Genomic DNA, 14,651 nt, shown 5'->3' with positions numbered 1-14,651 from the left:
TGCTGGCGCTTCCTGGACTTTTATAAGTCTATTTCTTTCACTGGGTAGGGGAAGTTTTCTGTTATTATTTCTTCAGATATGTTTTTAATATCTTGCTCTCTCTCTCTTTCTGGCACCCCCATGATACAAATGTTGGTATGCTTGAAGTTGTCCCAGAGGCTCCTTATACTATCTTCATATTTTTTGGATTCTTTTTCTTCTTTCTGCTCTTCTGATTGGGTTTTTTGCTTCCTCATATTCCAAATCAGTGATTTGATTTTCAGCATCCTCTACTCTACTGTTGCTTCCCTATAAATTATTCCTTATTTCAGTTAGTGTATGCTTAATTTCTGTCTGGTCCTTTTTCATATCTTTGTTTTCACTAAGATCCTTGAAAAATCTCACGAAGTCCCTTGAAACTCTCATTAAGATCCTTGAGCATCCTTCTAACTATTGTTTTGAACTCTATATCTAGTAGTTTGTTTGCCTCCATTTTATTTAGTTCTTTTTTTTAATGTATTTTATTGATTTTTTACAGAGAGGAAAGGAGAGTGATAGAGAGCCAGAAACATCGATGAGAGAGAAACATCAATCAGCTGCCTCCTGCACAACCCCCACTGGGGATGTGCCCACAACCAAGGTACATGCCCTTGACCGGAATCGAACCCAGGACCCTTGAGTCCTCAGGCCGACGCTCTATCCACTGAGCCAAACCGGTTCTTTTTTAGTTCTTTTTCTGGAGTTTCTTTTGTTTTTTCATTTGTGACATGTTTCTGTGTCTCCACATTTTGGCTGCTTCCCTATGTTTGTTTCTATGTATTAGGTAGAGCTGCTATGTCTCCTGGAATTGGTAGAGTGGCCTTATATAATAGGTGTCCTATAGGGCCCAGTGGCTCAGCCTCCCCAGTCACCTGAGCTGGGCACTCTAGGTGTGCCCCTTTGTGGGCTGTGTGCACAGTTTTGTTGTACTTGCTTGTTATTGGCATCACTGGGAGGAATTGATCCCCAGGCTAGTTGGCTGTGAGGAAGGACCAGCTGTGACTACAGCGGGAGAGCTGCTGTGCAGGAGCTGACACTATGGAGCAGGACTTGTTTTAATGGGGCTTTGGTGCTCATTGAGTCTTCCTTTTCAGTGTGTTGCTTGTGATGTGTAGAGTTGTAATCTTGTATGGTGTGAAGCTGTCCACCAGGTGCACTGGCTCCGGGCCTCCCGGGAGGTGCAAAGTCAGCCTGCCTGGGGCCACCGGGCAGGAGCTACAGAGCAGTCTACAGATAGGCTGTTACTGCCGGCCTGGGCTCTTATTGAGAAACCCCAGGCAGGAGCTACACTGACTCCAGCTGCTGCTTGTTTAACCAGTTAACTGGAAACCATCCCCACACGTCACAATATTTTGAATTTAATTTCAAAATGTCTGCCGCTTGCGTCTTTTGACGCTTATGGCGTACAAATGGTTAAGAGATCTTAGTCTGAAGACTGAGTCAGGCCATTCGTTTGGAAAAGCCTCTCCAAACAGCTTGGGTGGGGCTACAAATTGGGTGGGGCAGGGTCTCAGGGAATCCCCAGGACAGAGTCAGTGTAGGCCAGGCTGATGGAGACTCAGATGTGGTGCCTGCCAGTTAGCCCTGCAACAGAGGAGGTCTCAGCATAGGAACAATGACCCCTGCTAGTGTTATGCCCAGATTTCAAGATCCCCAAAAGACCACCAGGGAGCCAGCCGAGTCCGATGCAAAAGCAAAGAGTCTTTATTTGAGCTAGCTCAGCTCCCCGACCACACTCACCAACGCAGCGGCAAGCAGCAGAGAGAAAGAGCTAGCCCTGTGCGAAGAGGGGTTTTATAGGGGGGTGGAGTAAGGGGAGGAGAGAGGACTGTGGGCCCTGCCGATTGGCCAGGCGCAAGTTGGTGTCTTGTTACACAGGATGTGGTCATGTCTATGACGCGCACTTTCCTTGATTGTCATTGGTTAGTTTAAAGAAATCCTGGGTGTGGCTAGCAGAGGCTTGGGCTTCCGGGAAGAAGCTCCTTGCTGAGCACATGGCTGCCCAAAAATGGAGGATCCAGGGTAAGATGGAGTGCGTAGCCCTTACCCTGGGGCAAGATGGAGGGCATAGGCCTCGCCCTTTCACTAGCACCTCTGCCTGGAAGAAAGCCACCCCCCAGTTCTTGCCCAATGCCAGACAATCCAGTTCCTCCCTGTATGTACCTGTGTCTCTCTCCACCCCCCCAACCCCCAACCCCAAGCCGCTGTCCCAGCGCTGGAGCTTAGAGTGAGGAGTTTGAGTAAGTCCATGCACTGGTCATTTAAGAGGAACTTTTTGGGTCTCCAGTAGCCTTCATGTCATTCAGACACAATCCGCTGGTTTTTATAGCCAAAGTTACGGGCTTCTCTTTCCTAATCTGGAGCCCTGGCCTAAAGGGTTTGGTGTAGGGCTGGGACCCCTTGCTAAAAATATCTTCAGGTGAGGATTAAAAAAAGAAAAGAAAAAAAAAGCCACGTGGGTGTCAGACCAGCCTGTTCTGTGCCTCCACCCCTCCTACCAGTCTCAATGTGCTTTCTCCTCTCCCTCCTCTTCCTCTCCCCTCCCCCTCCCCCTCTTTTTTTTGGTTAATCCTCACCTAAGGATATTTTTCCATTGATTTTTAGAGTAGAAGGGAGGGGGAGAGACAGAGAGAAAAAGAAACATCGATGTGCATCGATTGGTTGCCACACACACACACCCTGACCAGAGCCAGGGGTCAGCCTGCAACCGAAGTACGTGCCCTTGACCAGAATCGAACCCAGGACCCTTCAGTCCGTGGGCCGGTGCTCTATCCACCGAGCCAAACAACCGGCTAGGGCTGTTTTCTTCTTTAATTCTCTAGTTGTAGGACTTCTATTCAGTCAGATTTCAGGCTGATGGTGGTTCTGTATTTTTGTTGTAATTTTGATGTCACCAAATGTAATCTTAACATTACAAATTGAGAGCAGTATCCAAAGTTTGCACTGTCAGTTAGCATCATCCTTCACTAAAGGCATAACATGTTGATACCCTTTGACCTAATCTCACTTCTGACAAGTGTAGCTCAAGGAAATAATCCAAGAAATGAGAAGAACATTGGCCAAAGGTATTCCCTGTTGTTTTCTTTTAATGAAAGTAATAAGTTGCATTCTAAATGTCTCAGGGGTTGGTCAAGTAAACAGTGAGGGGCCTATTTTAGGGAATATTAAAATTGATAGTCATGGGGTCTTGTAAGATGGAGGAAAAATATGACATTAAAAGGTTTTAAAACTGTCATGATAGCCACTATATAAAAATATAGGTGCCTGTGCTTATAGACTAACAGAAACATGCAGAGAGACTGGCTGCATTAGTATGATAAAATTGGACAATTTTGTTTTCTTTCAGTTTTTAAATGTTTTACTGACATATAATCACATACTATACAGTTTCTCCATTTAAAGTATGTACATAATTCAGTGGTTTTTGTATATTCACATAATTGTACAATCATCATAGTCCGTTTTAGAACATTTTCTTTCATCACCCCAAAAGGAAACCCCACACTCGCCATTCTCTCTGCCCGCCCACCCTCCCAGCCTCTGGATTTGCCTGTTCTGTATGTTTTATATAAGGAATCATAAAATACGCGGTCCTTCTATTAAAAATATATTTTTTGTTGATTTCTGAGAGGAAGGGAGGAGATAGAAATATCAATGACGAGAGAGAATCATTGATCAGCAGCCTCCTGCACGCCCCCTTCTGGGGACCGAACCCACAGCCTGGGCATGTATGTGCCCTGACTGGGAATTGAACTGTGACCAGGTTCATAGGTGGATATTCAACCACACTGGCCAGGCCACTGAGAATGTTTTCAAGGTTCATCCATGTTGTAGTGTGTGTCAATACTTCATTTTTTTGTGGTGTCCTTTGAAGCAGTTTTTAATTTTAATGAAATTTATCTTTGTTTTGTTGTTGCTTGGATTTATTCCCTCTGGCCCTGACACTGATTCATTAGGTTTACTATTTAAGCCTCGTGACTCCCGGACCCCTCTCCCCTGGCAGGATTGTTTGGAGCCTCCATCACTATATGGTTCTGAACTGAACCTGGTGGGCTCCAGGAGGCAGCCACATACACGAGGGGAGTTGCCTTCATTGGATCTTTGTTCAGAATCTAAACAGGTGCTCAATGAACCTTGTGAAGGAAATGAGGAAAAGTGTTTCACTTAACTGACACCATCTTCCTTCCCACCCTATTCCACCCAACGAAGAAGGACACAGCTGGCTCTGAGAGCCGATGCTGGGGCGCTGGTCTGGGCCTGGTGGGGAGAGATGCAGAGGACCAGCCATGGCCCCTGGGAGAGAACAGCTCTGAGAAGGGGAAGGGGAATCTGAGGGGTGGGTAGGTCCGAGAGAAGGTACTATGCTGGGCAGCAGGGGGGTGGGGGAGACCAGATGAATGAGGGAGGGAGTGTGGCTTCGAGGAGACCAGTTGTCCAGGTCCGGCCCAGCCCTGGTGCTAAGGGAGCTGCTTGTTCTCCCTATGAAACAGCTCCCCACAGTCCTGTGTGTCCACCCACTGGAAGGAGCCTCACCTGTCTACCAACTCTGAATACCTAGGATTTGAGGTAAACAGTTTCCCAGATCCCCTCCCACAAGGACACAGTGCCCTGGCATGGAGGTGGGCACGGCACTCCTTGAATGTTAGGGGAGAAGAGGACCAGTGCCCACGCTGCACTGGGAGCCCTCGATTAGGTTCCCCATGTGGGCTGGGGGCTCACCTCACCAGCTTCTGTCCTCGCCCGGCTTCCCTCATCCTCGGGCTTTCACACAGGAAGTGCAAGTGATCACTGAGGTGAGTAGCTTCTTGAAATGTGGAGGATGGAGGCTCTGGGCTGGTCACCCCCGGCAATGTGGGGCATCTTCAGGATCTAGGGATCCTGGTGACCACTCTCCTCAAGAAAATCAGTCCCAGCCCATCAGCCCTGCTCTGCCCAGTGTGGAGATTTATATGGGATTATAAGGTGGCCAGAGCCTCCAAAGCAGGAGGAGCCACAGGAGGCCCCGTGTGCTTGGGCTCAGCAACGAGGGTGGCTCTCTGAGGACCGTCACACACCTTGTGCAGCAGCCCCTTGACGCGTCAGTACCTGACTGGCTATAGGGGAGCTGGGAGCATAGTTCACGTCTGGGTTTTCCCTCCAGGTTCAGGAGAAGCCTCGAAGATGTCTAATGACCCACCCCCTCCTTATCCTGGAGGCCCCACAGCCCCCCTCCTGGAGGAGAAAAGTGGAGCCCTGCCAACCCCAGGTAGGGTTCAGTGCTCTTTCTCTTGCCCATTCTAGCTGCTGAAGTTGTGCCTGGGGCCACCCCTCCCACTGACAGTGGGGCTGGGGCCCTCTGCATTTCTTTTCCCTCCTGTCCAGGCCAAACCTCCCCTGCTGTGATGCAGCCCTCAGCAGGCATGTCACTGCCTCCTGCAGACGTTGGCCCCCCACCTTATGAGCCACCTGGTCACCCAGTGCCCCAGCCTGGCTTCATCCCTCCACATGTGAATGCAGATGGAGCCTACATGCCTCCGGGTAAGTTGGGAAGAGATCCCACCGGAGCGCAGGTGTCTGCCCAGCCCAGCAGGCTGGTGGTGTGTGAGGGTGTTTACTGCTGGTTGGAGCAGGGGGACTGACTGTGGGCATGGAGGGTAGAAATGGGAAGGTGTCACAGAGCCAGGCCCCGCTGTGAAGGTACTATGGACGTGCCAGAGGAGCCCGGGGCTGCCAGGAGGGTTGACTCGTGGGAAGGCTCCTCAGGCAGTGGCAGGTGCTATGGACTCATGGGTGCTACAGGGGCCACTCCCTGCCAGACACTTGAGTCCATAGTGGAGGCCTGGTCTCCTGCTCACCCAGCACTCTTCAGAGGGACTACTCCAGCCAGAGAAGGACCCACAGTTCCTGCACAGGTGTCCCCAAGTCAAGTGGACCAGATGGCACTGCAGTGCAGGACCTAACACTGGTGGGGAAGAGAGCCGTGTTTGCATAAGAGGGGCTGAGGAGCAGCGAGGCTTTCCTTCCTATGGTTGAGGTCCTTGAGCACAATGCCCAATCCCGTGTGTCAGAGGCAGGGAGCCAGTGCATTGAGCTGAGACCGAGGGGTAGAGTGGGCCTTGTTCTCAGCTGTCTTGTCTGGCTGGGTCAGGTATCTTCTCGGTTTTGGTCCCCATGGGGCAGAGACAAGGAAGGTCTACGACTGGTCCCTCAACTGTGCCCTGGGTGCTGGGGACTTTGTACTTAACTCTCACGTGAGCACAGTGGGGTGACAAGCCAGTGACTCGTCTGCTCTGTCTTCTGTGCCATTCCAGGTTTCTACCCTCCTCCAGGTCCCCATCCACCCATGGGCTATTACCCGCCAGGGCCCTACCCGCCAGGGCCCTACCCACCAGGGCCCTACCCTGGTCCTGGCGGACACACAGCCACGGTCCTGGTCCCTTCAGGGGCTGCCACTACGGTGACAGTGCTGCAGGGAGAGATCTTTGAGGGTGCACCTGTGCAGACAGTGTGTCCCCACTGCCAGCAGGCCATCACCACCAAGATCTCCTACGAGATTGGCCTGATGAACTTCGTGCTGGGCTTCTTTTGCTGCTTCATGGGGTAGGTGGCATGGGTGCTTGAAGGGTGGGGGCTGCACTTGCCCATTACCCAGCTGGAGTATGCCCAGTGCCCTCGGCACATTCTCTTCAGGCCTCCCCTTCTCTGATTCAGGTGTGATCTGGGCTGCTGCTTGATCCCCTGCCTCATCAACGACTTCAAGGATGTGACGCACACGTGCCCCAGTTGCAAAGCCTACATCTACACGTACAAGCGCCTGTGCTAACGGAGCCTGGACTGGACTCCCGCTGTCAGTCTGGACTCCTGTGCTTTGCTCCCTACACTCAGTGGCTCTGTCCCCACTCCCGCTTGGGGGTGGCAGGTGTTCCACCAGTCCCCTGGAACTCTTGTCTTCTTTGCCTTGCCCTTCCCTGAGCATCTGACCTCCGGCAAAATTGTTGGATTTAAGGCCAAGGGTCAGCAAGTGGCAGGGAGCTGGCACTGAGCATGTATGTTGCTGGTTTGCTTGGTGTTTGATTAGGAAGATACACTGGGAAAGGTCTCTACTGGGGTCTCACTCCTCTGTTCTTATATGAGGTATAAGTTTGGTCCTTATTTCGTGGGGCCAGAAGCACCCAGAGCAATGGCTAGTTTTCCAGACCTGGGCCTACAGTGGGGCTGTGCCTGTAGCCACAGTTTCTAATCTGCTGGGCCAAGAGTGGGGACGTGAACCCGAACAGGGCGGAGTCCTAGGCCAGGGTTTCTGGGGTGCTAGAGGTAGCATGACTATCAGAAGGAATGACTCCCACCAGAACTCTCAGGAACTTAACACCTTGTCCAGGTGCCCAGCAGCCTCATGGAATTAAGAGAGTCAGCATAACTGCTATTCATGAGATAAGTGATTTGGCCCTGGCTCACCAAGAGACTTGCCTCTGGCCCCTGCCTAGCTCCCCTTCCACATGCCTCTGTGAACATGTCCTTACCGGGGCCCGAAGGAATCCCCAGGAGCCCAGCCCCTCTGTCCAAAACATGTCCTTGCTGTGTGTGGGCATGATCTTTGCCTGGGGGCTGATGTATCCCAGCTGGGACCAGAGATGGCAGATAGGCCCCTCCCTGCAGGCACACTCAAGGTTTACAGTGCTCTCTGTAGATCCTCTCTCTAATGAACGCTGGGCGCTTCACCCAGGTTGACTCACTATCACTGTGCTTGCTCCAGGCACTATAGCAGGAACAACTGTATCACTGGATTGCGGACCAGGAAGGAGCAACCACAAGTGGCGGAAGTACCCTGGTGGACTAGCCCTACCCTGGGCCTGAGGCCATGCTGTCTTTCTTTTCTGAATGGTTTGTCGGTGAACTTGCACCTGTGGACCACTGTACCCTGCTGCCACCCCTCTCCTGGTCTCACACTGCCACTGCATGGCCTTCTCTCACTGTGAATTGTGACCAGTCTGTTTGTAGTTTCTCATTAAATTGGTCCGTTCACTCCCCTGACCTGGGCCTCTGCTCTCTTGCCTGGCTTCCTTCTTTTGCAAGGGGAAGAGGGTGGGGCTACAGGTAGTCTTAAGGGCAGGAGGTCAAGTCTTCAGGGTCTCTCAGTGCTTATGCTATACCGACTGCCAGGGATGACACTAACATTTAAGTACCTAATTAAATTTAAAACAAGCCAGAGTTCGTGTGGAGGAGCCCTGGCATTCCAGCTATGACTGGGCCAGGGTATGTGTTTACTATCTTACTATCTGATACTGGTTTTACCCATCTCCACATCACAGCATCCACCATGGGATCTATAGGCTGGAGCCCTCCAACTGAAGCTCAGGGTCATCCTACTCTGGAAGCAGGTAGCTTCACTCCCTTAAGCAAGACCGAGACTCTGGGCTAAGGCTTTGGGGGGGGGGGGCCAGTTTGGGCCCCCAAGTTCTGGGCCAGCTCTGCCCCTACCCTCATCTGAATTGTAGGGGTAGGTAGTCTTGGTCAGTAGTTTAAAAAAAGTTTCCCCATCATTTAACCCTTTTGTGAATAAAATGTTCAGATCCTCAATTATATAAAACAATAGATGCCTATTAATAAAAATATTTAAGTTCACATTTCTATTTTAGACAATCAATTATTCAATACAAGTACATGGTTTTTTATGCTTATTTATAAGGTAACTAGCAGTCTTGGAGCACAGCAGGAGGAGGCTGTCAGACACCAGCGAGGATGACATCTGTGCCAGGAAGGAGGCAGCTGTCAAGAGTCCACTTTATTGAGTGCTGTAGCATGACACAGGTCAGGAGGAGATAGGCCATGGCTGGACGCACCCCACTTGGGGGTTTCTGCTAGAGACAGATAAGGACTGGCTGCCCAGGCAAGCCTGACTTCTATCTGCTCACCACATGCTCAGGTGAGCCCCCCAGTAGAGCAGGAGCATCCGGGGAGTCCCTTCCCTCCCACAGGGCTACAGCACCTCGCCTTGGCCTGGCTGGCTGCTCCGCTCCCAGCAGGGGAAAGATACCCACCTAAATGATGACACAGGAAGAACAAAAGGAGGAAAACCTCGGGGTGAGGTGTGGGTGCCCAGGAGCAGAGCTGGTTCCAGAGGCCCAGGCCGGTCACTGAGCTGCACTGGCTGTTCCCAGTGCTACAGCCTGGGCGGCTGCAGGAAGGGTGAGCCTCTACTCAGCTCAGCATCTGTCAGCAGAGGACACTAACAGGCAGAGGCTTTAGTGTCTGGCTTTTATTGGTTGCTTTTCTCAAACCCAGCATTTTTAAAAAGTCACCTGGGGTGGTGGTTTTGTCACAGGTAGAGGTGGGAGCGGGCCAGCAGTCACTCAGGAGGAGGGCGCCAGAGTGGTGATGGGGCTTTCACATGTAGTACCAGGCCAAGAGGCCAGCAGCCAGAGCCACACTGGCGGCCAGAATGAACTGGAGGCTGGGCTTGCTCAGCACAGCTATGGCTGTTCCAACGGGACAACTTCTACCCTCCAGGGCACCTGTGTGGCAGCACCAACAGGGACATGGCATCAGTGGAAATGCTGACAGACCTGCCCTAGGAGGAGAGCTCGGGATATACAAGACCTACCTTTGTCTTGGTTAGCAGTGTAATAGGGGCATTTACGCACATCTCCTTTCCCATTGTGCACGGGGAGCCCATCTTCCACGATCTCTTTGGCCAGCAAGGAGCCAGCCTGGTCCAGTTCATTGAATACCTGAAGGAGCAGAGGAGCAACACCATCACTGGACTGCTTAACCCTGCTTTCAGAGAAAAACCTCTTTCTTCTGCGCAGAGGGAGCTGGAGCAGGTAAGGTTTGCTCAGGGGTGCAAACCAGCAAAACAGCAGCTGCACTTGGGGACACTGACCTGGCACTTCTCCCTGGCACGAGCTCTGGGAAGTATGGTCGTACCTGTGCTGTCCAGCAGCCTACGGCTGCTCACCATAGTGGATCTTCCCTGGGCACTAACCACACACAGCCCACGACTGAAACTATCCAAGGTACAGACATGAGAGTAAAAAAACACTCTTTGAGCCATGGTACTTCCCCACTTCCAGCTGCTGGGCATTTTTAGCAAGAAGCAATAGGAAAAGGAATATGGAAGAATAAGGCCCTAGCAGGGCTGACCCATCCTGAGTAGACCCTGGAGGCCCCTGATGTCAGGTTAGAGGGCTGACAGGCCTGTGGTTAGGCTGATGCTTCACTTCCCTCCAGGGCCACTTGACTGGTGCCTGGATTCTGGGGACAGAATCCGCCTCCTCAGCCTCAGCCCATCTAAAGGGTACCTGAGTTATGCTCCTTGCTCTCCTTTGTTCTCTCCCTGAACTCACCAAGCAAGACTTTTCATAGCAATCCATGCTAAAAAGGAAGAACTCCATTCCTCAAAACCAGAATCCTGTGGTGAGAGGGAGGGAGACAACTCCATTCTCCCCAAGCTCACATCATGGTGAGGCCTCACTCTTCCCAAAAACAAAACACAGAGGCAGTCTATCAAGTAAAGCAGAGCTATCACTGGACTCATACCCTCTGTGGCCTATTTAGTCCCTCGAATTTCTCTTGGGCTGGCTACAGAGCATTTGTCCTAATGTACCAGTGTCCGTTTGGGCAGTTCTGATCTGCTCACACCATCAGAGGCCCCTTTCCACCCGGCCCCAAGCAGTACCTGCATGTTGTACTCAAAGGCCCTGTTGGCCTCCTCCACAATCTTCTCTTTGGTTTTCAGGTTCAGGTCCAGGGCATTCATCCTGGCCCGGTAGAACTGTTTGAACTGTTGTGCGTTGTCCACATTCTCAAACAGGTAAAACTGGGTCCCCTCCCCTGTGCTGGGGAGTTTCAGAGCCCTCTGGGCCACCTTCTTAAGCACCTGGCCCCCCGAGAGGTCCCCCATGTAGCGGGTATAGGCATGGGCCACCAGCAGCTCCGGCTCATTCTGCCCCACATAGTGGATCCGCTCCACATACTTTTGGGTGGCCTCAGAGCACTGCACCTGCTTCTCCCAGTCCTCACCAAAGAAATACTCCATGTCCTTAATCAGTGCCTCCTTCCGGTGCAGCTCCATGGGGAAGTACAAGGGGGCAAAGGCTGGATGGTGCTGGTTGCGGTCCATTTCCTCCTCGAGGGCTGAGTATGTGAAGTAAAGTGCAGTAGTGGCCAGCTGTTGAGGGACCAATGGAAAGGACTGTGGGCCTTGGGTAGCAGCTCCAGAGCCCACCGCCCACCGTGTCTGATCAGCTGAAGGCAAAGGCTTGAACAGCAACCCCCTTTCTTGTCCCCAAAAGCCCATTTTTATACGACGAATTATTTCACACACTCAGAAAACTCATGTTTCTGTAAGAAATGACATGGTGAATTCTTTGGACATGGATACTTCTGCTTTCTTTACATCACTATGTTATTCCACTTAAGCCAGGGAAACTATAGCCTGGCATCAGAAAAGAGTAGAGTGTAACAAAGGCCTTGCTTCTCCCTTGGAGCAACTCCAGGGGGACCTTTCTCATGGGACTATGGCCCCCTAACCTGAACCCATCCATGACCGAGCTACAAACCTTAAACAGCTCTTTCTTGATGTTGCCTTTTAAGAAGTCCTTGACAAACTGGGTGTTTTCTGCCCGGTCATGTGCTTCTTTGGTCCCTTCCTTCAGGAGCTCAGAGAGGTCAGCCATCCTGTAGAGCAGCGATTTTCAAACTTTTGCATTTCATGGCACACATAAACTAATTACTAAAATTCTGTGGCACAACAAAATATATTTATTGTCAATCTGGCCAAAAAAATATGTATAATTATGATTGATTTATAAAAATAATAGTACTTACCTACTCTTTTTGCTCCAAAGTGACTTTAAAAAATCAGGTGCCTATCCTTACTATATAATAAAAGGCTAATATGCAAATCAACCAAACTGCAGAATGACAGGTCGCTATGACGTGCACTGACCACAGGGGGGAGACACTCAACGCAGGAGCTGCCCCATGGTGGTCAGTGCGCTCCCACAGGGGAGCGCCACTCAGCTAGGAGGAGGCTGATGGCTGGGGAGCGCAGCAGCGGTGGCAGGAGTTTCTCCCACCTCCACAGCAGCACTAAGCTGTCAATCAGACATCCCCCAAGGGCTCCCGGACTGCAAGAGGGCACAGGCCAGGCTGAGGGACACCTGACACCGAGTACATGAATTTTGTATACCGGGCCTCTAGTACTTGTATATAAGGTTTTCCGATACAAAGAATTAACCAATCCTTAATTTGTGGTGTGGCCAATAAAATGCAACTCTACATATATGACCTATATATTTATGGTTCAAAACAAAGCAGTCACTGGATGGCTATTGTGTTGGCTGTTGTCATTTCTTTATTTGACAATCTAAGGGAAAAGAGGTCAGTGCCCCTGACTAACTAGTCAGGTATTGCACATTTTAAAAATTCTTGCAGCACACAAGTTGAAAATCACTGCTAGAGAGAGACCAGGTGCGTGCGTGTGTGTGTGTGTGCGTGTGTGTGTGTGTGTACATGTACATGTATGTGTGTGTGAATTAGCCCTTCTCAGCTCCAGCATGTCTCTTGCTAAGCTGATAGGCAGGGGCTGCTCAGAAACTCGACTCCAGCACAGACGCATGGTCTTACCGGGAAGCACGGGGCCAACAGATATGTCCACCACCAAGGACTTGCGTAACACGAGGGACAACTGTGGCCTCCTCTCGGCAGTGTCCCTGTCTCTGAACTACCCAAATGAACGATGCTTTGCTTCTGTGGCCACCTAGTACCCAAAGAAACACACCTGTGTTCCCTCTGCTGACTTCTCCAGGGAATAGCCAGCACTGGGGAATGTCTCCCAGAATACATACAGTTGTGAAGGACTGACTGTGGATCGTCCACAGCCTTTTCAGGATTACATGTCGCTGAGAATGAGACAAATGCTGGGAAAGTTGGAGCCAAGCATGATCTGTGTGTGCTGCCTAACAAAATTACACAGGATGAAACTGTGCCGCTTGATGCCAGTTCCAGACAAAGCAGAGAATGCACGACCCTAAAGATGGTGGCACTGGGTAAGGACAATCTGTCTCCTAGAGTGAGAAAAACTTGGCCTCTCATGGCCCAGCCTCTGCTGGCTTCTTTAGCAGAGTAGCAAGTATCACTCACATTCTGACAGTAATTTAATATTAGCAATTATTTCAAGTTACAAAACGAACTTTGCGTCCTGGCCAGTGTGCTCAGTGGTTAAAGTGTCAGCCTGCACATTGAAGGATCTCAGGTTCGATTCCTGGTCAAGACACACAAGACCTGGTCAAGACCATGTACTTGGGTTGCAGGTTTGATCCCCAGCCCCAGTCAGGGTGCATGTGGGGGGGGCAACCAATCGATGTGTGTCTCTCTCACATTAATGTTTCTCTCTCTCCCTTCCCACCCTCTTTCTTCCACTCTCTAAAACTCAATGGAAAAAATATCCGCGGGTGAGGATTAACCAAAAAGAGAGAGAGAGAGAGAGACAGAGAGAGAGAACTCTGCCAATGATGAGAGGATAATAATGGAGAACAGGCCCCAGTAACTTGAGGCTTAGAGGAACTGGTCCTACCCTGTAAGAAAAACCCCTGGAGTTGTTCCCACATTCTAAGAGTCTGTGGAAGATACTGGAAAAGATGCCAGCTTTGCCTCTAATTACTCTTTCTCTCCCCAGACGACAAAATGCTTAGGGTTTTAGAAGAAAAAGGACCAGGATCACCATCAAATTCTGTTACTCAGCACCCTTAGCAGTGCCTGAACTGTCTCCTCTGGGACACACAGGGAGAGTGCTGAGCAGCCCAGGGTGCTGTCTGCTCTCTCGGCCAGGCACTTTGAGGGCCACAGCAGCAGGGCTCCTGGCTGTACCTGGTGCCTGCAGCACAGGCAGCCACGTGTGCTGGGCATGCAGGCCCTGGCTCCGCTGGTGGCCCCATCCTCACCTGCTGGGGGTTTCCCTTTCCGGGGCGGACCTCTGTTTCTCTGACTCTTCTACCCCCTCGGAGGTCTCCAGTTCCATTAACATTGTTGAGAGTGTGGTTCTTGCTGCCCTTACTCCGTGGGCCCTGTGGAGATACAAGGAACAGGTGATGTGGAGCCCACAGCAGTCATTTCCCCAAATAACCTGCTAGCTCTGCTCTCCTCAGAGCCACCTCACCAAGGAGTCACCCACACTTCTCAGGGGTGTTTTCCTTCTAATAAAGCTCTGCCGTCACTGGGACTATATGTGAATATGGACAGAATTTTATTATGGACGGTGGATTAGATAATATATATATATATAGAGAGAGAGAGAGAGAGAGATATGCTAATTAACTGGGACACCATAACGGGTTGATTGGACAAGAGGTTGCGCGCGTAGCGTCGGGGGCGAAGTGGCAGGGGCCTCCGTGTGCCTGCGCTGGGGCCTGATCAGCAGCAGCCGCAGCTGCTTCAAGGGCCGGAGAGGGAGGCAGGGCCAGACCAGAGGGTGGGTGGCCCTGCGCGATTTTAAATTGCACTCTGGGCTCCTAGTAGCACTATATTGGTGTTGAACTTGATTTTTTTATTTTGTATTGTGATTATGTAAGAGAATGTCCTTGTTTTAGGAAGTACATACTGAGGTATTCAAAAGTAAAGAAACAGACCATCTGCCACTTACTGTCCAATGGTTC

The 14,651-nt window shown here is 50.9% G+C and overlaps 2 protein-coding genes across 5 annotated transcripts in view; one reads left to right on the top strand and one right to left on the bottom strand.

Moving 5' to 3' along the window:
- CDIP1 (cell death-inducing p53 target 1) overlaps positions 1 to 7,268 on the top strand; it is a 32,820-nt gene extending 25,552 nt beyond the window's left edge. For 2 of the 3 annotated variants that reach the window (XM_006757897.2, XM_006757899.2), the window contains exons 2-6: positions 4,509 to 4,584; positions 5,159 to 5,263; positions 5,380 to 5,535; positions 6,309 to 6,597; positions 6,709 to 7,268. In XM_006757897.2, coding sequence (XP_006757960.1) covers positions 5,179 to 5,263; positions 5,380 to 5,535; positions 6,309 to 6,597; positions 6,709 to 6,820 — 642 coding nt within the window. In that variant the 5' untranslated portion in view covers positions 4,509 to 4,584; positions 5,159 to 5,178 and the 3' untranslated portion in view covers positions 6,821 to 7,268. Of the gene's footprint in view, positions 1 to 3,863; positions 4,585 to 5,158; positions 5,264 to 5,379; positions 5,536 to 6,308; positions 6,598 to 6,708 lie in introns of those variants that run through there. The other variant, XM_006757898.2, reaches the window with a different exon arrangement.
- Positions 7,269 to 8,591: 1,323 nt separating this feature from the next.
- HMOX2 (heme oxygenase 2) lies at positions 8,592 to 14,063 on the bottom strand. Of its 2 annotated transcripts, XR_001512878.1 has the most exons (6): positions 13,941 to 14,043; positions 11,556 to 11,673; positions 10,673 to 11,164; positions 9,599 to 9,725; positions 9,297 to 9,509; positions 8,592 to 9,035 (listed from the first exon to the last, which is right to left on the bottom strand). XR_001512878.1 is itself a non-coding variant. In XM_015560135.1 (5 exons), exons 1-5 carry the CDS (start codon positions 14,021 to 14,023, stop codon positions 9,382 to 9,384), a joined length of 948 nt encoding a protein of 315 aa, XP_015415621.1. In that variant the 5' UTR covers positions 14,024 to 14,063; the 3' UTR covers positions 8,592 to 9,381. The 2 variants fall into 2 exon arrangements, 1 of the variants encoding a protein (XP_015415621.1); XM_015560135.1 differs by having other exon boundaries at positions 8,592 to 9,509; positions 13,941 to 14,063.
- Between the last annotated feature and the right edge of the window lie 588 nt (positions 14,064 to 14,651).

Source organism: Myotis davidii, unplaced genomic scaffold, assembly GCF_000327345.1.
Source record: "Myotis davidii unplaced genomic scaffold, ASM32734v1 scaffold555, whole genome shotgun sequence".
Classification (NCBI taxonomy): domain Eukaryota; kingdom Metazoa; phylum Chordata; class Mammalia; order Chiroptera; family Vespertilionidae; genus Myotis; species Myotis davidii.
This window is presented reverse-complemented; position numbering and strand designations above follow the sequence as displayed.